This window comes from Macrosteles quadrilineatus, unplaced genomic scaffold, assembly GCF_028750875.1.
Source record: "Macrosteles quadrilineatus isolate MER2022 unplaced genomic scaffold, UCM_ALF_1.0 Scaffold_1__1_contigs__length_201487025, whole genome shotgun sequence".
Lineage (NCBI taxonomy): Eukaryota > Metazoa > Arthropoda > Insecta > Hemiptera > Cicadellidae > Macrosteles > Macrosteles quadrilineatus.
Window position 1 is genome coordinate 12,622,243 of NW_026542594.1, and position 26,259 is coordinate 12,648,501.

Below are 26,259 nucleotides of genomic sequence, written 5' to 3' on the forward strand. Positions count from 1 at the left end.
TAGCAAGTATGATCATCATAATTTTTTGTGGTTGATCAAACATAATAAAATCGTTGCGGTAGGTATAAAGTAAAAAAATATAAAAGGGCCTTAGTCCGTATTAGGCCTATTTTATATTTAGCGGTGCCTATGTGCATTTGACACAGGTAATAGCTTCTTTCCTATGGGGAAAATTTTCAAAAAGGTAACAGGCTATGAAAAATAGGCCAAGTCCCAATATTAGTCATGTGAATTTTCCCTATGACAAAAAAGGTATAAATAAACTCAATTAATTTACCGGTTTGTCTACTTCGTCTTAAAATAACTAAACGATGCTTTTGTTGGAATTGATAAAAACGTGACTCAATTAACGGTTGAGGTTGCAGCTGTCACATCGAGTTGTCTACCTTTGTCCAGCAAATTGGCCACATTGCCCTTAGCAGGAGTGTGGCGGCCTCGACACCACAGACCGCGACACCTTGGACTGTCTGTATCCACAACCGAATATACTGTAGTACCGACGTTAGTCAGTAGATCGTACCACTCATCCTACACTCCTCACCATTCATACTTGGCTTAAAATACCTACCATCGTATTTCAGTTACCATTTCAGTTAAAGGTAAAAGAAAAAAATGGCGTCGGGCAAAGCACTTTTTAAGGGAGTATTTGCGTCCCTAGAGAACCACAAAACATGTAGTCTACACTACATTGATAGCATAGCTGCCAATGCATTCCGTTAACTCAATTCCTCGGCGTCCAACACACAAATTAAATCAGGTTTAATCGATTATTTATTATCAGCAATTACCTTGTATTTTAAACCGTTATTAATGCCAAAATGATCATGATGTTATAAGATAAATCTTTTCTGCCTTTTTTGTATACCTTCTAATATTTGTCAAAAATATTTATTTATTACTAAAATTATAAAAAGTATTAGCTAAATGAACGCGATTCTTTTAGTAAGAAGGAAACTTCGTAGTCATTTAAAAAAGCTCGGCCTATATAATGAATAGTAAATAATTTCCTATATAAATTACTACCTCAAACTATATTCAACCTAAATAACCAAATCGTTCGGTACATACAATTTGCTAACTTTCTATATTAATACGATATCAATGGAGGTTTTATACAATTTCGGGTATACATGATTTTTTTAATTTTTAGTATATTTATAAATGTATACAGCATGCTATGGCCAATAAATTATATTATTTATTATATTAATTGATAAAACTGAACAGTAAAGATTCGCAAATATATTCAAAATAATACAACCATCGAGCCAATACACATACCCCCAACTATATGATTTATTTATAACTAGCTGTACCCTCGGGCTTTGCCCCGTTTAACTTCATAAGTATTCGCATGGCTCAATCACGTCCTGGTTGAAGTTCGTTGGCTACGCTCACTCACCTTTAGGTTGGAGCTCGTTCGCTGCGCTCACTTGCCTTCAGGTTAGCTCGTTTGCTACGCTAACTCGCCTCCAGGTTGAAGTTCGTTCGCTACGCTCACTCACCTTTTGGTTGCAAATTAGCTGTTGTCATAAATAAAAAAATGATAGTGCTGCACCCTGTTGGTAATCCTTGTAACTTTAATGCTATTGAACATCATAGAATAGAACCAACTTGTTTAATTGAAACAGCTGTTAAGATTCATTAATTCCTTTTTGCTATACCAGCTGATCATTATTTTAATATGATTGTTTATGTTTTGATTTTACAGTTTTGTTTTTCTGTTTACATCTTAATAAAATGAGTTCATTAAGTTATTCAAATCTATTCTTTATTTAAAACACAACAAATGGCGACGAGTGATGAAAGAAAGGATATCAGAAGACTGAAACATAAAAGAGGAGCACTAAAAGGCCAGATTACAAGAACTCTACACCTATTAAAAAGCAAGGGTTCATCAGTCAATGATGCTCCTGGCAGATTAAATGTAGCAGAGGAAGCTTGGCATAAATTCATCTCACTACACGAAGATATTTTACAAATAGAAGATGAAGATGATTTTGAACAAGAAGAAGATTACAGGGCTGATGTAGAAGAGGTATATTTAGAGATAAGAGCATTGTTACAGCCATTCTTTATACCGAACAAATCTACAGATGAACACACAACTTCTATATCAGTTGCACACGATAGCCATGTACCTAACATTAACTTTACACCTTACACAGAGAACGAGACATTTAAAAACTTTTTGATGAGACTTGAAAACTATTTTCAGTTAAAGAAAATTACAGATGAAAAGACCAAGACATGTTTGTTTGTCAGTACACTTTCTCCAGAGATGCACCAAACATTGTGTGATACATTAGCTCCTGAGTTACCAGGTGACAAAACCTTCAATGAACTCACAGAATCTTTGAAAAATTGTCTTGAGCCTTCACCTAGCATACTAGCTAACCAACATAAATTTGTTTGCAAGGTTCAAGAACCTGGAGAGAACATAGCCGTACATGCCAGAGAACTTAAACGTTTAGCAACGGACTGTGATTTTTATTGTTATAACTGTGAAAGTACGGTAAGTGATATGTTCTTAAAAATGAAGTTCATACGGGGGTTAAAAGACAATGAAATTAGAATTAGACTTCTTCAAGAAAAAGATGGTAAAATTTCTTACAACGAAGTGGTACAAACTGCGATTTCCATAGAACAATCTAAATCTGAAAGTTATGAGATTAACCGGAGAGATGGAAATACAATGCTAAAAGAAACTGCAAACATTAACCGCCTACAATCTGGATACAAAGACAAACAAAGTCAATTTAAGGGAAACAAACCCATAGTTTCATTTGAAGATCTAAGAGGAAAGTGTTACAGGTGAGGCAGTGAACAGCACAAGGCTAATTTATGCAGATTTAAGAACGAATTCTGTAGGAAATGTAATAAGATTGGACATATTTCAAGGGTTTGCTTATCTAGAAGTGGAACTGATGTAAGAACTGGGAAAAACAAGGAATTGAAATCAAACTTAATTGATATTGAGGACAACCATTCATCGATCCACGAGGTTTATACAATGGGATCAACTTCATCTGGAAGTGATAAGTTTTTAATAGATGTGGACATTGAGGGAAAGAAGCTGAAGATGGAACTTGATACAGGAGCAGCGTTAAGCTCAATATCTTACAGCGATTTTCAATCACTACATGTAAATAAACGTCTTTTCAAAACCGCTGTTGAAATGAAAACATATACTGGTGAAATCATCAAGCCTCTTGGAGTTTGTTTCGTCGATTGTAAATACAGAGATTTTAATTTCTATGGAAAGTTGTATGTCCTGAGACAAAAGGTTGAGCCAATATTTGGAAGAGAGTGGCTGAGAGAAGTAAAAATGGATTGGGCAGATATCAAAGTGGTTGTTCAGAAAAATTGGACAAACTATTGACAGAGTTTCAAGAAATTTTCACTCCCGGAATCGGAAAAATTACATCAGAACAAGGTCTCATAGAGTTAAAAGAAGGAGCTAGACCTATTTTTATCAAACCTCGACAAGTTCCTTACGCATTGAAGAAATCAGTTGAAGAAGAACTGAATAGACTGGAGAGTAATGGAATAATATCAAAAGTTGAAAATTCAAAATGGGGAACTCCTATTGTTCCAGTAAGAAAGGCAAATGGAAACGTAAGAATTTGTGCTGACTACAAAGTGACGGCAAACAAACTTATATGTGACGACAAATACCCAATCCCGCGAATTGAAGATATTTTTTCTAACATGAATAAAGGTCGATATTTCTGCACATTAGATATAAGTAATGCTTATCTACACCTTCCGATGGACGAAGAATCTAGAGAAATACAGACCATAAGTACACATCTGGGACTTTATAGAGTAAATCGAATGATGTTTGGCATAAAAGTTGCACCAAGTATTTGGCAACGGTTTATGGATAAGGTTCTCCACGGTCTGGAAGGTAAAGTTTGTTTTTTTGACGATATTTTGATACAGGGGAGCACTATTTCAGAGACATTAGATCGCCTACAGAAAGTTTTTGGAAGAATCAAACAGTTTAACTTGCGCTTGAATCGTGACAAATGTAAATTTTTCCAGAAGAGTGTCAAATATTTAGGACATGTCATAGACGAAAATGGCTTACACAAATCTGCTGATAATATCGAAGCTATAATTAAAGCCAAACGACCAAGTGATGTACACCAGCTAAGAGTATTTTTGGGTCTTGCCAACTATTACACACGTTTTGTACCAAACATGTCCAGCTTACTGGAACCACTGAATGGTTTGTTACGGCAAGGAAAACAATTTACTTGGACTCAAGAATGTGAAGATGCATTTCTGAAAGTAAAAGCAGAAATAACAAGTGATCAAACTCTAGCTCACTATGACCCAACTGAAACGTTAATCCTAGCAACAGATGCAAGTCCTACAGGGCTAGGAGCTTGCTTATCACATAGATACAAGGATGGATCTGAGAGGCCCATTGCATTTGCATCAAGATCGCTTACGAAAACAGAACGCAAATACAGTCAGATAGATAAAGAAGCTGTGGGAATTTACTGGGGCTTAAAGAAATTCTTTGCATACTGTTATGGAAGAAAGTTTGTTTTAATAACTGATCACAAACCCCTTGTAGCCATCTTCAACCCGACAAAGACCTTACCATCTATGACTGCATCAAGGATTTTTAATTATGCTCATTTCTTATCGGGTTTTGACTATACGATTGAATACCGAAGTACGACACAACATGCTAATGTGGATTATTTATCAAGATTTCCTATTACAGAAGTATCAAATATATGTGACGACCATGAACGGTATCTAATAAATCAAGTAGAGATGATGCCTGTATCAAGAAGACAAATTGAAGAAGAAACACAAAAGGACGAGGAACTTAAAAAGGTATACGATCATCTTATATCAGGAAAAAGCTTAAAAGAACTCAGTTTGAATGATAATGAGTTTTGTCTACAAGACGGTTGCATATTCAGAGGGCATAGAATTTGTGTACCTTCCACTTTACACAAACAAGTCTTGGAAGAATTACATGCTGGTCATATGGGCATGACAAAAATGAAATTGCTAGCTAGAAGCTACTGTTATTGGAGGAATATGGATCAAGAAATTGAAGCTATGGTGAAACATTGTCATTCATGTCAACAAAAATTGAAAAATCCACCTAAGGAGACAACTCACCCATGGGAGCTCCCGAACGGACCTTGGGAACGCATACATATTGATTTTGCTGGTCCACTGCGGGGTTGGTGGTACTTAATCGTCGTTGACGCTTACAGTAAGTGGGTAGAAATTATACCTACAAAATCTAAAACCACAGCTTGGTGTGTTAAGCAATTGGATAGATTATTTACAACCTTCGGGTTTCCTCATGTCCTGGTATAAGACAATGGAACTCAGCTAACTTCAAAACCTTTCAAAGATTTTCTCACAAGGTATGGAATAATACAAAAAACCATAGCTCCATTTTGTCCTAAGTCAAATGGACAAGCTGAAAGGGTGGTCCAAACTGTGAAGAGCCTTATAATTGCAAATGGATGTGTCGAGAGCAAGATTAACACTATACTAAAACAGTTGAGAAAAACTCAGCATTACACGACTGGGAAGTCTCCCTATAGCCTCATGTTTGGGAGGAATATAAGAACAGAACTTGATCTATTAGTAGAGAAGCCTAATTTGAAAGAGACAGAGATGCAAGTAACAAAGCGACACTTTAATATAGGAGAGGGAGTGCTGGTGAGGAACTACTCCCTTAATTCAAATGACAAATGGACAGTTGGAAAAATTGAAAAACAAATAGGAAATGTTATTTATCTTGTTAAAATGGAAGAAGGAATTGTGTGTAAAAGACATGTGGACCAAATAAGAAGATTGTAAGTATATGAAGAAAAATAAAGGAGGAGGATTGCTATACCAGCTGATCATTATTTTAATATGATTGTTTATGTTTTGATTTTACAGTTTTGTTTTTCTGTTTACATCTTAATAAAATGAGTTCATTAAGTTATTCAAATCTATTCTTTATTTAAAACACAACACTTTTAAATATGAAAAATCATAAGGTTAACATGGGAAACTCCAGAGCCACTGGGGCGGAGCCCGAGAGTCCGATCAGAATAAAAACTACTTAGTTTTCCTATTTAATGCCTAAAGAATCAGTGTACCAAATTTCAGCCTCCTAGGTAAATGGGAAGTGGGAGAATTAGTGATGAGTGAGTGAGTGAGTCACTGAGTCAGTGAGGGCTTTGCCTTTTATATATTTAGATTTCTAGCTTAATAACTTCTTAGATTTGCAAAATTTTTATTTCAATCTGGTGGCAAATCCGTAATACATTTAATCATAATACCTTTTTGATCAATCGTGCAATACTTCATACATGTCGATACGCCTGCAAGTATCATCTACTGCCCGCTGCATTGTAGAGTTGTGCGTCTAACACTCCTACGAGTTGCAGGCGTCGTCATACAGTCTCAATACCACGTTAAAACTAAGTCCTTCTACATTCCTGTGTCGCATTTTAAGCAACAGAGATTGACAGTGCTTATTCGCTGGTTTGAAGTTATCCATTGCATCATGAAAGTTCATCTTGTAAAAACTCCTCGCCTTTCTGACTAAAAGCACAAACAAAAGACCATTATTGGTTCTATAGTCTGTGCTAGAAGTGAATCAGGAATAAAGTATCAACGTGTAATAGTGTAAAGCTTTCTTAGAACTTAAGCTTTACCATGATATATTAAAATGAAGCCATTTCCTTGTATCGCAAGCTAGCTAGGGGATTTGGATGCAACTTTCCTGACTTGCTAGGCCTCTATATCATTTTACAGCTAAAATTCGCAATATTTAAGTTTTTCCCCCGATATTTTATAACTTTGTTCTTGTCGTTTGATATGCTATATATATTGTTGAGGACAAAGTTTCTCATAAAGTCTGGAAATACCAGTAATTTTCTTTATAAAAACTATAATGCTTCCCATTTCTAATTCTGAATTTGACCAAGTTACTTTTGTTCAAAAATTGGTTTGTTCCACCTATACACATATGGAGTCTCATTAGTATCAGTTGAGACAATCCAAAGATATCAATTATCGTAAAAATAAATACAAAATGTGGGAAATATGGTTAACGAAGTGAAACATTCATTCATATTTGTTTTTTTTTTTACTTTTGATCCATAGAACCATTACTCTGAGGCTGGTTACTTTTGGACAACCTGTCCTGTTATTTTGACGAGATGACGCTGATAAAAAATCAGTTAGTAGCCTGTCGTTGCTATATTTTGTATCTTGTATGGTTTAGGGTAGTTTCTTTAAAAATAATTGATTTTTATTTTCTACGTTTAAAGTGACCATAGAACAATTGTTTCGGACATTATTTTCCCAATCATGGGTAAGTTTATGTATGTTTAAGCTCTTTATGGAATGCAGCTACACAATATAAACCTCGTGTTAATATTGAACGTTCTTTTGATTGAAATGAGATTTAACAGAATGCAATTTAATATCAGAATAACTAACACTTGATCAGCGTTTCCTTATCAGTTGCTCCAAACAAGCAAGGCGACGCTTGGTATTTTAATCATTGCGGTCTAACAATTCCTCGCATACCAGACAGTAGTAGACTTCTCCATTAGCAATATTTATTCCGAGTAGTCTTTTTATCGTGAAATTACTGTCAAGATAGTAGGGGTAAAGATAAGTTTTTTACAAATTATTCTTTATTTTACAAAAAAACATACAGCATAAACTGCTTATTGATTTGCCACCATGGAGTACATAATTCATAGATCATACATTTAGAATATTACTTTCTCTTAAGAACTGGATTATTTTGACATTACCGATTTTCTTGAATGTATCCTTAATAATACCCCAGAGTGTAAGTACTGTGATAACAATGCAAAAATCATTTAAGAATTCCCCTTGACAACGTAAAGCCCACGACATATTTTGGAATCCTTGTACATTAAGGAGGGTACAATAGTTCTTAGTTAACTATACTTACCAAAGTTTTTATAAAAGTCCTGCGACAATTTACCTCGAAAACCCTCACAAAGGTGTTAGTACATTTTTGATCACACAAGTGAAAGAGTCACTTAAATGTAGAGCTCATGAACCAGCTCTATTCAACCATGGAGTAGTTATACAATATTTACATATACATATTTATTCAACCATATGGTAGAGATAGATAAAAAATGTGTTTACTTTCCCTTCCAATTTATTTTGAATTATTATTAAAATTAGATACACATGTTTTGGGATTTGTAAATTAAATGTATATTGTTTAAAAAAGGGGTTTAATTACAACTTAATTTAAATTTAAAGGAGAACACATTTTAGAATACGCATACCTTGATTTAAAGCATAAGGTTGACTGCAATTTGAAAAGTGCTAAACGTTGTAGGGTACGTTGTCGCCAACGATAAATCGTTGGTTGTCGCCATTAGCACCACCTCATTCTTATAGAAATTACATTATTTGCTCCTTCATTGATATATAACCAGGAAATTCAAGATTTCTATGATAAATTGTATACCTTTGCCAAATATCTAAAACGTAAAATTTCTAAATACTGATTATGAACATGGTTTGGGTAATATTAACAGTAGAGTAAATTGTTATACTTGGCGTTTATCTATGTATACGTTTAATTTTATTACGGACCTGATATAATAATAAAATGTTACTAGAGTACCCATTCTGCTCCGCAGCGTTAAAATAAATATAATATCCGAGAAATAATAAAATTTAAGATTTTTGATTGAGTAATACAGTATCGTGATACTGATTCACATGATCAATAAAAATCAAAGCTTACAATTTACTGATTATTTTGAGTCTAAAACATATAAAAAAACATGAATAATACTGGTGATATTGATGTTTAGTCATAGAAAAACCTTACAGTAATAATTTTTAAATTGGCTGTTCTTCTTGCGTTCGCTTGAAACCCGTCCAATTTGAGTAACCTATAGCTTAAATGAAATCAGGTATTCCACTGAAGAAATTATGTTTTAGCCAAATAATACAGTTGGTTAATATATGTCGATGTTTGATGTGAAATCTGTACGTGCCTTGACTTCAATTTAAGACCTAAATTATGAAAATCGGTCGGGTAGAAGAGCCAAACGAAATCGGAAAAGTGAAACTAAATTTAACTTCCATAAGAAATACATGGGGAGTGATTTCGTTTACGTATAAGCCGAGGGGGTTATAGATAAATATATGCCGATAGATTCTTGATGGCAAATCTGGGCGTGCATACCTTCAATTTGAGACATCAATCATGACAATCGGTCGGGTAGAAGAGCCAATCGATCTCGGCAAATAAAAGGCAAATTTAACTCCCATAAGAAATACATGGATAACAAATTTCGTTTACGTATACGCCGAGGGTGTTATAGATAAATATATACCGATATATGCTTGATGGCAAATCTGGGCGTGCATACCTTCGATTTGAGACCTCAATCAGGAAAATAGGTCGGGTAGAAGAGCTAAACGAACTCGGCAAAGAAACACAAAATTTAACTCCCATAAGAAATACATGGGGAGCAAATTTCGTTTACGTATAAACCGAGTGAGACTATAGATAATTCTATGCCGATGCTTGATGGCAAATCTGTGCGTGCCACCTCAAGCTTAGACCTCAACCATGATAATCGGTCGAGTAGAAGAGCCAAATGAACTCGGAAAAGAAAAACCAAATTTGTTTAATATATAAGATTATAATTCAGTTAGTAATTACGTTTGATGTGATGGGTGTATTATTGAATAGATCAGCAACCTAACACATACTATCTCCCATTAGCTTGTCAACAACCCTTAACACCGGTAAGCAAGCGATTGTGGGAGTAACTTTGATACTTGATAGTGGAAATCACGAAGGTTGCACAGCAATTGGTGTAGCACTTTCGTGTTAGGAGTTAAAAGCACTAAAACATACTAATTTTTTATCAAACGTATTTGTAAAAATCTGATCTTTCCGTGATTATATGAGTTCATAAAAATCACAAATGTTGAAAAAACCTTCAATCGTAATTTTTACAGTAATTGGTGTTGTACTGTTTTCTTTAGAGGTAAAAGGGCTGTAACTTTAATCAAAATCATTAGTGCCGTTTATTTTTAGGAATTGGGATTAGATAAAATGGGAAATTTTTAGTTTTAAGAGTCAAAACATTTTAAAGCCAAATTTTTACCCCATAAACCCCCCTATAAAACCCTGTTTCCGTAGTCTGGTCACGCCGGTTCGCGAACTCATTAGAATAAACGTGGGTTTACACGTTTGTACTAAATTTTATCGAAATCGGATTATTTTATAGAGTGCAGTTGTGGAGTGTAAAAATAGCTGTAAAATCAATGTTTCTTTGTGATCTCTGTGAGAAGTCTAGATTAGTCTCCCCACCAAATTACAACTCCATCCGAAAGAATATTTTCACAGCCATTTTTAAACACCATATATAGCCTATTTCTGTACTTTCTACATCAGGGTCATAAACTCCAGTCATCTGGCGATGAATTTCGGCATCGGATTTGATCTTGTAATCAAATAATGTATCGCTGACTGACCTACACTGGGACGCAGAGATTCGATGGTTACATTTTTGTAACACACAGCGAAGCGTATATAACAGCTACAGAGCTGGAATTTTCGGCAATTTTCGGTCGTAAGTAGTGAGGAGCCTCTTTGCGGCGTACAAGTGAACTACGCAAAACCCTTATTTAACTACCGCTACCACAGAAAACCTGCAGAGTAAGCGAATTTAAATTTCTCTGGTTGGATTTTTACTCAACTATTTCTATAAACAATATATATTATTTATTCCCCGTTAAAATGACATTAGATTTGATGAATACTTAGGTTTGATGCTAGGGGGAGGTTTAAAAGTGTTATTTTGACCAAATAGTAATGGTACAAGACGAAATCACTAAAATTTGCCCAATTTGATGAACATAATATATATCTAGGAACAATCAAAGTGCAATAGTTTTCTTTTCCTCTATAAGAATACCATTGAAATTTTAAATGTACTGATTTTTTTTATTTTGTCCGTAGGCTAATCTTTTATTATACATCAACGCTTCCATATACAAAATTATTAGTTTTTTTTAAGCTCTAATAGGTGGCTTTGATGACAATTGTGCATTTCCATGTTTTGAGGGTAATCATTTGAAAAATAATACAATTAAAACCCTTAAGTAATCGTTCCCTTACACCGAACTTGGTGGTTCTCAAACTCATTCAAGCTAACGAGCTACAAGCTAACCTTCAAACCGAGTTTTTGATAAATGTTAGGCAAATAAATTTATTTCATTCTATAGCGTTTTTCCTTCCCCATAGCAGAAAACTTAAGTACTTGTTATACCTAACTGTTATATGGAACATAAATACGATTTGTTTATGGAAATGTAGTTAAATACAAGAAAACAAATATAAATTTTCCACGGCTGAAGTATTCAAATTGTAAACAATTAGTGCATTCCAAATATTAACTTTTAAAATAAAAAATACCAAATTTTACTTACAGCGGCCTTGTAAAGTTCAAAAATAAATCATTAGGACATTTGGTCGTTTGTGTACGCTTTCTATTTGCCTGATTGCATTTTTAATAAAATACATACTAACATTAATATATCGAGTACTTAGGTTTGCTGCTTTAGTAAAAGTAATAACATGCCGTTTTGTTGTTGTTAAATGTTAGTATGAAATAAATAAATTTCCCAAATGTTATCGAATTATCTTCTCAAACTAGCAAACTGCAACAGTTTACATCTACAACTTGTTACATCTGAACCAGGTAGCTCTTTATTTGACAGCTGTATACCGCAACAATAGTCAATGTGAGAGCAGACAGGAGGCAGTTGTAATGTATAGTTAGATGTTCACTCTAATGTGTGAAGGTGGACTAACATCGGTTCACATGGTACAATTGGTTCCCAATACGTAAACTTACGTTGCATAATATATTTAGCTGTAAATGTATCTTTGGTATGTTTCTTCATAATCCTACGTCATGATAGGTGATTTTGGTTTACTAAGCTGTAATCGTTTTGAAATGACCATCCTAGAGTGAGATGAAAGGGGTTTTACGATTTTTGTTATTAAATAGGCCGTTTACTTAAATTTTCACGTATAGTCAAGAAAGTAACGATTAACGAAAACCTCAAAAGCGCTCCTGGCATAGTTCTCACTAGGAAATAGATAAAGTAAACCATTTTAAGTTTTGATATTCTGGCAGATCTATTGAACACGCTACAATTAAAAGATAAGGTCTGTTGGAAAAGTGATTTTTTAATTTGTCTAATAATATGGTTGCACCCAAATAAAATTACTATATATTTAGTACTATAAAATTAACAACTATCTAATAGCATATCTCAGGAAAGCTATAGTATAATTCGTTTTCTACAACTGGAAATTTAAACTTTCTAAACAAAACGTTTTGATAAAACTCTTGATCTCATTAACATCTCTGTACTTCCTTAATCTACAAAAAATACTGCATTTTCAATGAGTCAGAGTTGTTGTCACGAATATTTTGGTGTTCTCACTGTTTTGTGTTCAGCCACTAGGAATATGACAAAGCCTTGAGATTTAATTTGGGCTACTTAATTTTTTTAAAGAGAAAACACTTTATCTTTGAATAGTGTTAAAAATCCATGATTACCATTTGGTCCTTTTTTAAATATTTCAACAGTAGTATTTCCCTATTCCATTATTATTGAAGCTTGCTTATTATTATTAATCATTTTAGTAAGTATTTCAGTTACAGGCATTTTTTTATTATTACCTCCTTCCCATAGGAAGTGAAAACTCTTTCACCAGAAACTACTAAATAATAATCTAACAACATTACAGTAAAAGGTTTCAGGAATTTGTAACATAAAACAACATGTTTCGGGTTTTACGTATAAAAATAACGTATATTTGACTTCAGTACAAAAAGTTTTTGGTGTCGTGAAGACATTTTTTACAGAATTAATTATTTACATGGAGGTTTATATCACAGCTGAGAAATACCCAGCGGGTCTCGGAGCTCTGGCCTATCTGCAGCTGAGGGCATTTAGTAGTGTCCGTGCTCGTACAGGTGGGGTTTGTAGGAGCCGTCGTCATAGTGGCTAGCGTCGTCGTAGTGAGCGCTGTAGGCACCCTCACCCTTGTAGCTACCGTCATCGTAATGGCCAGCGTAGTGTCCGGCGTAGTGACCAGCGTAGGGTGCGACGTAGGGAGCGGCGTAGTGTCCAGCGTGTCCTCCAGCCTTGGCTACCAGGGACAGATGAGCGGCCTTGGCGGCGGCGACCTCGGGGGTATCGGCGAGGAAGCCACTGGGGGTGACGACGGGAGCGGCGTAGGGTCCGTGGTAGCCACCAGCGTATCCGGCGTAACCGGCACCGGCGTAACCGTGAGCGGGGGCGGCAGCAGCGTGGGTGGAGGCCTTGGCGACCTCGGAGAAGTGCGCGGCCTTAGCGGCGGCAACCTCAGGGGTGTCGGCGAGGAACCCACTAGGGGTGACAACTGGAGCAGCCAGAGGACCGTGGTAGCCGCCGGCGTGGGCGTAGCCACCGTGAGGGTAGGCTCCATGGCCGTAGTAGGCAGGGGCCCATCCGCACAGGGCGGACTGGGCGATGCAGGCGACGGCGACGAAAACAGCCTGAAAAAAAACAAACATTGTAAAGTTTACAGTCTTTCTACATAAGTGACACGTGAATATTCAGTAATAACAATAGGGGTACACAATTTGTCGACAGTAAGAAACTGAATATTCCATAAAGGGAAGCAAATTCAAAACAAAAAGATGCATCGATGTTGAGCCTGCTAACGTGCGGCGTCTTACGTCCTTATGTGAACAAGCTGTTAGTAACGGGAGACCACGTTTATATGAGCCTATTTTTATTTATAATAAACTACTGTAACCAAATTAAATTCCACTACCACCCAGTATTGTTTTGATTTCCAATACTGATATTCTCATTAACATAAAAAAATATTAATGTTTCGTACACTAATACACGATATTTTGTAAAAAGATTTTTTAAGTAATGAATCATCATAAATTCTCATTTATTAAAATGGTTTTCTTGTCTGTTTATATAGTTATCTTAGTGAGAAAAGAATTATTACAATGACTACAGTTTGCTCTGATAAAGAATGTGTTGTTGGATCAGCTATCATCAGCTGAGCGAGAGCCAGTACCCAGGTCAAGACCACATGGTCTAGACCCTAGACTGGTCTGCTCGACCTTGTCTGGGTCTGGTCTGGTATGTATTGCACTGTCTAGTGCCTAGTGTCTACACGCGATGCTATGGTTCATACATAACGATTGTACAGTTAACGGCTATAGTGAAATATGTATAATAGCACAATAGTGAGCCACTCTTCGCTTTGCAATTCCGTTGTACCAAAGGATATATACATAATGTAAAACGAATTTGCCTAGAAAAGCCAAATTGTGTTAGCCTAAAAATTAGTTTGTGTTGAACCGTCACTTAATGTTGCAATGTTGCATGACTGAATTATTGATATTCAAGACCCTTTAAATCAATTAAAACCTATAAAAATTACGATTTAAAAAATAATATTTTAAAAGTGCATAATGTTAAAGTTTTACGTAGTTTTCGTCCTTGACAAGTATAGACTTTGAATACAAAATCATCCTAGAATACTACAGTTTTAATCCAGTAAAATTTGTAAATACAAACGTATTTTTTTCATGAATTAAAATAATGAAAATCTAAATATTAACCGACATTTGCTCAATTTTTATGTTTCCATTGCAGTAGGTATTTTCCTCATTTAATCATAAATTAATAGTTGTGTAAGTACGAAAAACAACGTAAATAATCGGATAAACTTTAGAGACAGCGTAGGCCTGCTTCCCAGATCATGAGAAACCTCGTAATAAATGGATTGGATTGGGTAATTTATCGATGTAAAGTGAAATATAAAAAAATGTATTTCAAGAAGACTGAAAACAGTGTTTACATTTTATTGAATTGAAAAGATTATTCTTATTAACACAATAATTCTGCAATAAATAAAATATTTTCAACATTTGTAATCAACGGAAAAGAAGTTTAACGCATGCACAATATAAACGGAAGCTAATACTTTCGAAGTCGACAAGGAACAGAGTGCCCATGGTTAGTGTGGAAAAGCTTCACATTGCATTATTGACCACGGATACTGAACGTTTAAAAATATACTAAAACGTTTAAAATTCTACTCTTATATAATAGCTCACGGCAATATATAAAATTAAAAATTATGAATCCTTTAAACGAATTATTGGGACATAAACTTTAACAAAATTTTAAGGATTTTATATGATTTTAAAAACCATAATTTTGCAAAGCACGATGCCCTGACTAGTATATCGTGTAAGGTGTAAGGTGTAAGGTGATCTGACTTACCAAGACCTTCATGTTGAGAGACTGAAGTCAGCAGTGAGTGAGACCTGTGGGGTACGCGGCTCCCCAGCCTTATATACAGGGACACAAGGTCGCCAACACCCCCAGGCACTGCACACTGCTAGTTTTTCCATGGGCGTACATTAAATGCATGTCTATGTTATAAGGTGATCCAGGTTTGATAGTAGTTCAATAGTAATGGCCAGTATTTGTTGTACCCTCGTCTCCAGGAGCCTCCCACTCATCTACTGTGTACTCGTCCTCAGAGATGCTACTTGTGTGTAAATCAGGCTAACCGGTTCTCATTCATGCTGTTGTATGAATGGAGGTAACTGTGCCGAGATGGAGATAGGTGTTGGTTTTTAGACCATTTGACTCAATGCGACATCATTCTTTCGAAAGCTTTTTTTATGTTTCTATTGGGATGGCCGTTATCAATTATATCTGAAAAATGCTAATATAATCATCTGCGTCTTATATTTTTACTAGCTGCTCTACACTTGCTTCGCAACAGGAAGAAGATGTCCTGTACACCTAACCCAAACACGTGTTATGTAGTTCAAATTTATAAACAACAAAAATGCAACAAATTGTATACAAAAAAAAATATAACCTATATTGTAATAATTGTCCTACTGTTTACATGAAAATTTACCAATAACATTATTTTCATAAATTAGACACTTTAATAAATCGAAAGCAGAGCCTGGGTTGATACAACGGTTATAGAATATTATTTTATTTGCTTGTTCAAACTTATGATCTTCGTCCCTTATATATGAGTCTTTTCTTTTCCAAAAATTATGATTCATAACTAAAATAAAGGCAAAATAAATTTATATTGAGCACTTTATATAGCGGTGTTGTGTCTAGTAGGGGATGGAAGAATCCTTCTAAAGGTATATTTAGAAAAGTAACGAGGTGTTTAAAACCCTATAGGTTAGTTACCTTCATGTAAAACCACCAACCAATACATTATTTATGCTTTGTAAAACAAAGTAATCTTTATACTGTATTGTTTTGCAAACTGAGTGCTTACAATCCTCGCATGTCCAAAATATATTTTATAAATATTGGTTAAACTTCTTATAATAAACGTTTATTTTATCCAATCACCCAAAATCACTTAACAAATTAAGCTTTTCTTTGTTTTAATACATTATTGATTACTTATCATTTCCTTGGAATGGGTACGTGTGTAGGATGTCATTAATCTTTCGTTTTTCAATATACTGTAGACATTTTTAATGTATTAAATTTTGTCATTAAAACTATAAATAAGAATAACTTTAATATAAGTATAGATTTACCCATTTAGCCAATGAGAGCCAGATATTTTTAGTAACAGCAGTATCACACATGATATAAATCAGTCGGAAATCAGATGAGTGTGTAAATAGATTTATTTTGATGACTAATTTATCTCCCCACCAAGATATAAACGCCCACTCACGTCGCATCAAACGCTGATATGTCGACTAAACTCTGTTTCCAACTAGTTCTCCCTATTTACAATTGAACATATAATACAAAAATTTATGTATGGTATCAATCAGCTTCAATGTGATACTCCAAAAACGTTCTAATATAAGGCAACAATACACAATTCTATTTGAAAAATGATTTACGAGCGTAGATTTTCCAATTTCCCCTAGATAACTAATAATACGCTTTTTGAGCCTTGGCTAGTCTTTAGAACAAATATTTTCTAAAACTTGAATCTAGTTCTGTAATCAACTGTTTGTCCATTGATTATATATTTGTATATATTCGGAATACAAATTAAACCACTAGCAGAAATGCATACTAACTGTTGTAGATCGTTTGAAATGTAAAGTATTAGATTCTCCAATCATCTAGTAGAGTAATTGCATTCCCGTTAGTTTTCTAGCAATAAAGAATTCCAAGGTCGTAATCGCAAGAAAACTGGATTACAGACTAACTCCGTCAGACAGCCAATGCTTCAGACGTATTGCCAAGTGTTGTCTGCCTACAATGTCTCGGTAGAGTTCCTCACTTATATCCACTTAATTACAATATACATCTATAAATCTCCAACTTCCTTATACAGAGGATTGGTTGACAAATTGTTTAATGCATGTCTTCTGCTGCTATAAATTAACTACGTGTAAGAAAACCTATTGCTGAATTGTCTTAACCTCTTAGATATTTATATCAGATCAATAAAATGTTTTACTAAGCTTATAAAGCTCAAATAAATTTAAAATTTTCAAACTGTTTTATCCGATTTTAATGTTTATTAATTGAAATAGTTGTAAAAGTATTTCGCATAAAAAATATCTATATCGTTGAATCAACTTTCTAAATTTGTATAAGAGAATTAATTTTCATATGCAAAGTCTAAAGAAATATGAGAAGGTATTTTAATAATGCTCTATTAGATCATAAGCCTAATTGATCATGATAAAGGTAGAATAAAGGTAGACTCTTACTGTATTAACAATTTGAACATCATCTTTAACTGCTGTTGCTTCGTGTTCACCATTCTAGACAGTTACAAACCTCTAAATTAATAATGGCTTGGTCTACCCTTTGAGGCCACTAAACTATTAGTAAAAAAAATCATTTGACTATTTATCCCCGTTTATTTTGACTGATCCACCAGTTAATTAATTTATAGTTTTATAAAAAAACAATATGGTGTCAATAGCTTGATATAAGTAAAATGTGATTACGTCTTTGGAAATTAATCATTTTCCTAAATGATGATATACACCATTTAGGCTGTTTGAAACCCATGTCTTTGTAACTACCGCCTCAACTGTGATTAACTTAGTTTTAATGTTCGAAATGTTCCTGACATTGAGCCTAATGTCCGTGTAATGGTAAGTAATCAATCTTTTAGTGCGGCTAGCTTGACAGATGTTTGTTTGTGTTGATTGGAATTTGGCACCCTACTAATTTCACCTAGAATGATGTGTTTCCTGAATAGTTTTAAGTATAAAATTATTTTAACCTTTCACATAGATTCACAGTACTTACTATATTTTGGTATTTAGGTCTTAATGTATTTTACCACCGAATCATCATAGTTAAATGACGAAATTAGATTCAATAATATTATCTATTATGTAAACTATATTTTTGGTAAACTATATCATATACTTTCATTAATTCTAAAATGACTTCATTATATATTTATTATTACTTGTTATATACTTTCAACCGCTCATGTTGATCCAACTATCAAATTAAGTTTTTATTTATAAATTTAAGATTTATCCATCCAACTTTTAAACATTCCTATTAAAATGTACTCTATTATAATTTTAGACAAGTAAATTAAACAATTAACAATTAATTTGTTGATAAGTGTATTGACATAAGATTTTACCATATATGTGATAAGCAATATAATAATAAAGTTATTACTACTCGTGTCTTTGGCATTAAATTTAGTTAAATATTCCAAGAGAATCTAAATACCTATTAGATATTTGACTCTTCTGTACATAGTAAACACTCTTGTGCGTACCATTGAAATTACTACTTTATAATCTAACTATTCCTGAACGTACTTATACCTTTTACGATGAAAATTACGCACTTATTTAAGACCTAGGTATTTTTTTTTTCATTTAATATCTCTTTCATTTGTTATTTCGAGGGAAAATAAAAAAGTACAAAGTGTACACTGATCGAATAAAATATATGGAATAGAGTAAATGATATTAGAGATTTTAAAATCTATTCACTTTAAAAAAGCAACGATTCTCTCACTGTCTTTCGACTTGTATATAACACCTACTACTAACAGGTGTAAGTACTTATATACCACACATAAGTTAAGTCTTGTATTACCCAACTCAAAGTCGTGCTAATATGTCATCCCGTGGTGTTAGCTAGTTTCTGTGGTCTTCAAAAGACTCTCAGGAGTATTATTCGTTAGAATAATTTGTTTATCAACAATGGCCATCGTTTATATTAGCCTATCCACCAGTTAATTATTTTATAGTTTAACAAAAACTATATGGTAGTCTATATCTTTTAGGTTAGTGAATAATTGCCATGAAAACAAAATTAACAAAATTATCATATCCATGTTAGTATACAGGATCTAACCACACCCTTGTATGTTTACAATGGGTTTCTAGAAGATACTAATCAGTGATACCACGGAAATCCAGGATCGCTCCCTGGGCGTCTGCCAGGCTCCTGGAGCCAAGGTCCGGGTATCTGCCCCACCCGTGACACCACGTCCACGTCCAGGGCATCCTGGGGGTCGGAGGTCGTGCCGGACATACGTTCGTAAGATAGCAATCAACAATCAGCTCTATAAGATCTATATCCTGTTAGGAGATTGAGTGACTCCGCCTAAAAAAACTTATATTAGTCTTTAGACTTCATGGAGTCATTTGTATTTACTACGTGGCTTGTAAAACGACACGCCCATCTTCTGCTCTTTTTCATTTGCTGTAATCACAAAACTAGAAGTGGGGGTTTGAGAGCTCTACCCCACATCTATATACATTATCTAATGGCGAATTGCATATGGTGATGTGCTGAATCCGCACAAACCTCCTAGAAGTCCTATGCACTAACCGCTAGACAAATCACGCCACTTAACAGTGTTGCTCTTTGCTAATTTCAAAAGCATGTATTGACACACCTACAGCAAAACTTAATTTATTGTTAAGTTTCAATTTGACATTCAATTAGGGAAAAAAATGAATTATTGTAGTTATATACTTTTTTAGAGGTTGATGCCATGATTAGTGTTATGTAATGACATGTGATTTAGAAATTATTTGCATGTTTACTCATATGACTATGTTTACCATGGAATGGCGTGTGATTTAAGTAACTATTTGTATGTTTACTTATATGAGTATGGTAACCGGGGTTACTATGTTGTTGACTTGTTTTGAGTGAGTTGTTATGTAATTGGAAGTTGAATAAAAGTTCAATCCGTTTTATTCTATCTCTACAATTAGGGACAGGTCTCCTCGCTTGAGACCAAGATTACATTTGAAATATAATTTATTTATAGTTAGTGGTTTTGTTTGTAAGAGTATATTAAGGTTTTTAATGTGAGAAATATAAAGTTTTTTGTATATTTATAACATAAATTGTACATCCGTGTCCTATATTGAGAAATTGGGTTAAATAAACCACCTATGTAGTACTGAGATCATCTCTTTATATGTTATAATCCTGCAAAAACTCGCCTTCTAAATGGGTTGCCTCAGACTTTTTGAGGCTAGATAGAATAAGAATCAAGCTAAGAACTGGACATGGGCGGTTCAGGAAACATTTAAAACGGATGGGGTTGTATGATGGCGAACCAGTCTGTAGGTACTGCGGTAGGATAGAGGAAACAGCCGATCAGCTGCTCTTAGATTGTAACCGGTTCTCTGAGATTGATTGTGTCAACTCATAGCAATTTGGTAAGAGGTAGATACCTTCCTGAGGAGGAACTGATTGGAAGACAACAAGCATTGATTGGATTCCTGAATCTGTAGAGTAAATCGATAAACCAACTTCCTGGGGTGAGTAATAATTCGACTATTCGGATGAAGTGCTTTAACTGTTTTGGCCTGCTCCTGTTAGATAAGATCACAGACAAAATAGTCCTCTCTGTGATAAGATGATCCCTCAAAACTTTATTAAAGTACAAATCAATTCAAACTAATTAATCAATCCCCACAAATCAATTTTCACCAAGGCTATTTTTATTATTTTTATACAAGTCTGTATAAGTAAATGCACTAAGCTTTCAGCAATATTCACAGCAGCATTTTTTGTAGAAAATAAACAAACTCTGGTCAATGATAACTACTTCTGATTACACCACTTTGGCTCCAATAGTGCTTCACTCAATAATCCTAACACAGACGAAAATTATACTTCTGTAGATGATTGGAGCGTGGCTAAGTAATTAGGCCCTTCTAAATCCTTGAATCACATAACTGAGCAAGGAAGTATGTGTGCTGCTGCTGCTATGCCATTCATTCTGGGTATTCCAGATAAAATATCGCTCGTTCAGCGACCTTGATGGTTAATTAATACGAATAACCAATATTCGTCGTTACCTTTTTTGGCTCGTAAGAAATAAGTTAATGTCGATTTACTACCACGTCTAAGTTTTAAATCAAATGAATGTTCTAGATCTTTTAAAATTAACAATTTCCTTAAGAGGAATAAACCGTAATTGGTGGTTTTGAATTTTAATGAGGTTTATACAGGATATAATAGTAGTACATTAGTTTCGTAAGCTTTGGATATTATATGTGTTTTTACGACGATAAGAAAACTGTACAAAAATGGGCGTGGTGGTGCCTCCTGCATCGGTACCTATATCGATTCAAACAGTTCTTTTTTTTAGTTTTTGATAATTTGAAGAAAAAGGAACGTGCAGTTATACATTTATGAAAGAGATGCGAAATATGGTTCTTGAACAATTATAAATGTCATGATTACCCCATCAAAAGGAAACCCTTTTCGGTATTCGCAATAACAAAAGTAACCATAGAGGCTCAGTTGGTTTTATGAATATGTAAGATTAAAATAAATACTGTATATATTGGCATTGTACAGCAGATTGGAAACACATAGTATAATTGTTGGAATATGTTGCTAGCAAATAAATCCAGATACATGCAACCATCATCCATTTAAATAAATTACTTCATTCAAAAAATGTAAAATAACAATGTAACGATGTAAAATTTGTCAGGCTTACTAACGACCAGAAAACCTTGTTAGCTGATTTGACAAATTTTCAACACGTTGAGGGGTTTCTAAGGGAGCGGTTTGATATTTTATGCGTCTCCTTATTATTTACTTGATTTAACCATGCTTTCGTTTTTGTTAAAGGATTTAGTATAAAGAGCGAAAGAGTAGTTTGGATATTTTTATCGCACTAATTATATGAAAAATAATATAACTTTTCTATTGTTCCAGACTGGACATTTGAGCACATTTGAAACTTCAAGCTAAACATGGACGACATAAGCTGGTGATTGAGTGAGTGTGACATTTAACATTTACACAGTGGCTACATGAAGTAGGTGCAGCGTTGGCTGTGCCTTATATGTTAGCGGTGCTCTTGAACTAGTTGTTTCTATAATCATTGGCATTACCTTCCGTTCAGGTCTTCTACACGTAAAAACACCGTTCATTATATTAAACCTTGTGCGAATGTTATTATCAATAATTCTTCTTGAACACATTCCTTCAAAAAGCCAGTGAAACTAAATGTGGTAGTTTAATTGGAAATTAATTACGTTTATGATTTATAAAATTGCAGACAGCGGGTGTGTGAACACGAAGTTATCTGCTATTCAATTAACTGTTTCAATTAAAATCATTGCTTGTTTTATCTATTACATACCAATCCCAGTGGGCTTTGTAAGTATTGTTGCTACAATGAAAGAATGACCTTAACAGAATGATCTGCGATAATCTATCAGTAGTAATGATGTATTTGTGTACTAGATACTTGATTTCTCTAGACAACAAAACGACGCTTTCTTGGGTGCGAATATCCACTTTAAGCAGAATATATAAATTCACATATTGAATGTGAAATGGACGAAGACGATGTTTTGTGTATTTTTGTTGCTAATAACTGCTGGTATTTTAGTCAGTAACATTTACTAAGATCTCAATGATCAAGAACAGCTGGGCGCAGGTTTGTACCATCTTTGACTATTAATACAATAGTACCATATAATTAATAATGTTATTTTTTTCTTTCTTGTATTATACCTAACCTGTATAGCAATGTAATGCTGATCGGTTAATAAAATTGTTATATAAAAAAAAAAAAAAAAATCTGAACCGGCAATCTCTTGATTACCAGTGGAGCTCTCTATCCACTCAGCTGTTCTTTTATATGTATTATACTATTCATAGACTATGCAGCTGTTATGATCAGTTAGGCAGTCATCAAATATACATACAGTCACCAAATCCACGCATATACAATCAGGCAATCATAACCCAATATAAAGGATTCAATTAAATAAGGCTTGGGAGAAGAGGAATAAGGCCCTACTCCCAAGCCTTATTCAATTGTCTTTTATAAATAACTAGCAGGTACACGATCTCCGTAAGGGGTTGATATTTTGAAGTTAATACTTTTGTAACGTGCTTATTGCAGTTACCCGTGCTTTGAGTTTGCTATGGGGGGGGGGGAGGTGGAAGAGGAAAATCTGGTTCTTAAAATCTTAGTTACGAAATAGTTACATCCATCGCTGGTTTTATTCCCAAAACTAAATTGTATAGCTTGGTTTATCTTTTCAAAGTCTCTTGCTTTTAATTCGAGTAAGTGGTGAAAACGTAATCGTCTACTTAGTACGAAATTATATGACCGATATACATGGGAAAATACTCCAACGCTATGGGATAATTTTCAAACGACGAGTGAATTTCACCTTTAAAATCCTAACTATATTTTAATTAATTAGGTAAAGTAAACCTTAAGGTAGGCTGAAGAAAAATAATGCAGAGCTTTCACTACCTTACACTAATGAAACATATCCCTATTGTTAGCTAATTCATCAAATCAAACATCAACTAACATAATATTCGTTATGGTAACTGCGACGTTCCACAGCACGTTTTACTATTGAATTTTGGATTCTGAGGTATATATTCTATCTAGATGGACTAGCTATAGCTTATTTTTTAATAAAACATCAATGATTGATCTATTCACACTGTCAAAATTCTATTTTTAACCATTTTCACTCCTGTTAGGGTATAATTGGATTAAGGAACCTAGATATAAATTGACCATGTACCAGCTTGGGAATTACTGTTGTAATTATTGTATCAGGCGTTATGTACAATAAAGCTTTGCCTATTGTCTATTTTATATCATTCAACTAGACCTGGCTAGACCGACCGACGTCTAGTGACGTCACCATCAAGCCACGTTCCTTTCTCGGCCTATCACAATGTACTACTACAGTATCTCATCCACTCTGAACATTCAACTAGACCTGGTTAGACCGACCGACGTCTAGTGACGTCACCATCAAGCCACGTTCCTTTCTCGGCCTATCACAATGTACTTACTACTACAGTATCTCATATACTCCCATCATTCAACTAGACCTGGCTAGACCGACCGACGTCTAGTGACGTCACCATCAAGCCACGTTCCTTTCTCGGCCTATCACAATGTACTACTACAGTATCTCATCCACTCCGAACATTCAACTACACCTGGCTAGACCGACCGACGTCTAGTGACGTCACCATCAAGCCACGTTCCTTTCTCGGCCTATCACAATGTACTACTACAGTATCTCATCCACTCCGAACATTCAACTAGACCTGGTTAGACCGACCGACGTCTAGTGACGTCACCATCAAGCCACGTTCCTTTCTCGGCCTATCACAATGTACTACTACAGTATCTCATCCACTCCGAACAATCAACTAGACCTGGCTAGACCGACCGACGTCTAGTGACGTCACCATCAAGCCACGTTCCTTTCTCGGGCCATCACAATGTACTAGACCGAGCTGTACCTACTACACCTATCAACATTCCATCATTTAACTAGACCTGGCTAGACCGACCGACGTCTAGTGACGTCACCATCAAGCCACGTTCCTTTCTCGGCCTATCACAATGTACTACTACAGTATCTCATCCACTCCGAACAATCAACTAGACCAGGCTAGACCGACCGACGTCTAGTGACGTCACCATCAAGCCACGTTCCTTTCTCGGCCTATCACAATGTACTACTACAGTATCTCATCCACTCCGAACATTCAACTAGACCTGGTTAGACCGACCGACGTCTAGTGACGTCACCATCAAGCCACGTTCCTTCCTCGGCCTATCACAATGTACTACTACAGTATCTCTTCCACTCCGAACATTCAACTAGACCTGGTTAGACCGACCGACGTCTAGTGACGTCACCATCAAGCCACGTTCCTTTTTCGGGCCATCACAATGTACTAGACCGAGCTGTACCCACTACACCTATCAACATTCCATCATTCAACTAGACCTGGCTAGACCGACCGACGACATCTAGTGACGTCACCATCAAGCCAAGTTTCTTCCTCGGCCTATCACGATGTACTACTACAGTATCTCATCCACTCCGAATATTCAACTAGACCTGGTTAGACCGACCGACGTCTAGTGACGTCACCATCAAGCCACGTTCCTTTCTCGGACCATCACAATGTACTAGACCGAGCTGTACCTACTACACCTATCAACATTCCATCATTCAACTAGACCTGGCTCGACCGACCGACGTCTAGTGACGTCACCATCAAGCCACGTTCCTTTCTCGGCCTATCACAATGTACTACTACAGTATCTCATCCACTCCGAACATTCACCTAGACCTGGTTAGACCGAACGACGTCTAGTGACGTCACCATCAAGTTACGTTCCTTTTTCGGGCCATCACAATGTACTAGACCGAGCTGTACCTACTACACCTATCAACATTCCATCATTCAACTAGACCTGGCTAGACCAACCGACATCTAGTGACGTCACCGTCAAGCCACGTTCCTTCCTCGACCTTGCATTGCAATATCGCTCATTACTCCACCCACCCGACTTTAACTCAATGTCTTATTGTCTTCTTTCTTTGTCTTCCTTCTGTCTTCCTTATTCTACACGTTTATTAATTTAAATACGCCTTATAGGTTAATGTATGTTACACTGCATTGTTCTAAGCAATTTTACTTGGAAATATTCATAGATAACCGTATATTGTACTGAAAGTATTTTAATTTGCAGAAAGTAATGGCTTATTTTACTTGGATTTAATTTACAATTTTTTTGGTATGATTCGGATTTGTTTCGTAATTGTTTGATTGTTGACTAATTAACAAATAATTTACATGTTTACTTTGAAGACTGGATGTGAA

At 35.1% G+C, this 26,259-nt stretch overlaps 1 protein-coding gene across 1 annotated transcript in view; it reads right to left on the bottom strand.

Moving 5' to 3' along the window:
• Window positions 1-12,866: 12,866 nt before the first annotated feature.
• Window positions 12,867-26,259, bottom strand: part of LOC128994640 (uncharacterized) — a 41,547-nt gene continuing 28,154 nt past the window's right edge. The window contains exon 3 of the mRNA XM_054419325.1: window positions 12,867-13,622. Coding sequence (XP_054275300.1) covers window positions 13,035-13,622 — 588 coding nt within the window. The 3' untranslated portion in view covers window positions 12,867-13,034. The remainder of the gene's footprint in view (window positions 13,623-26,259) is intronic.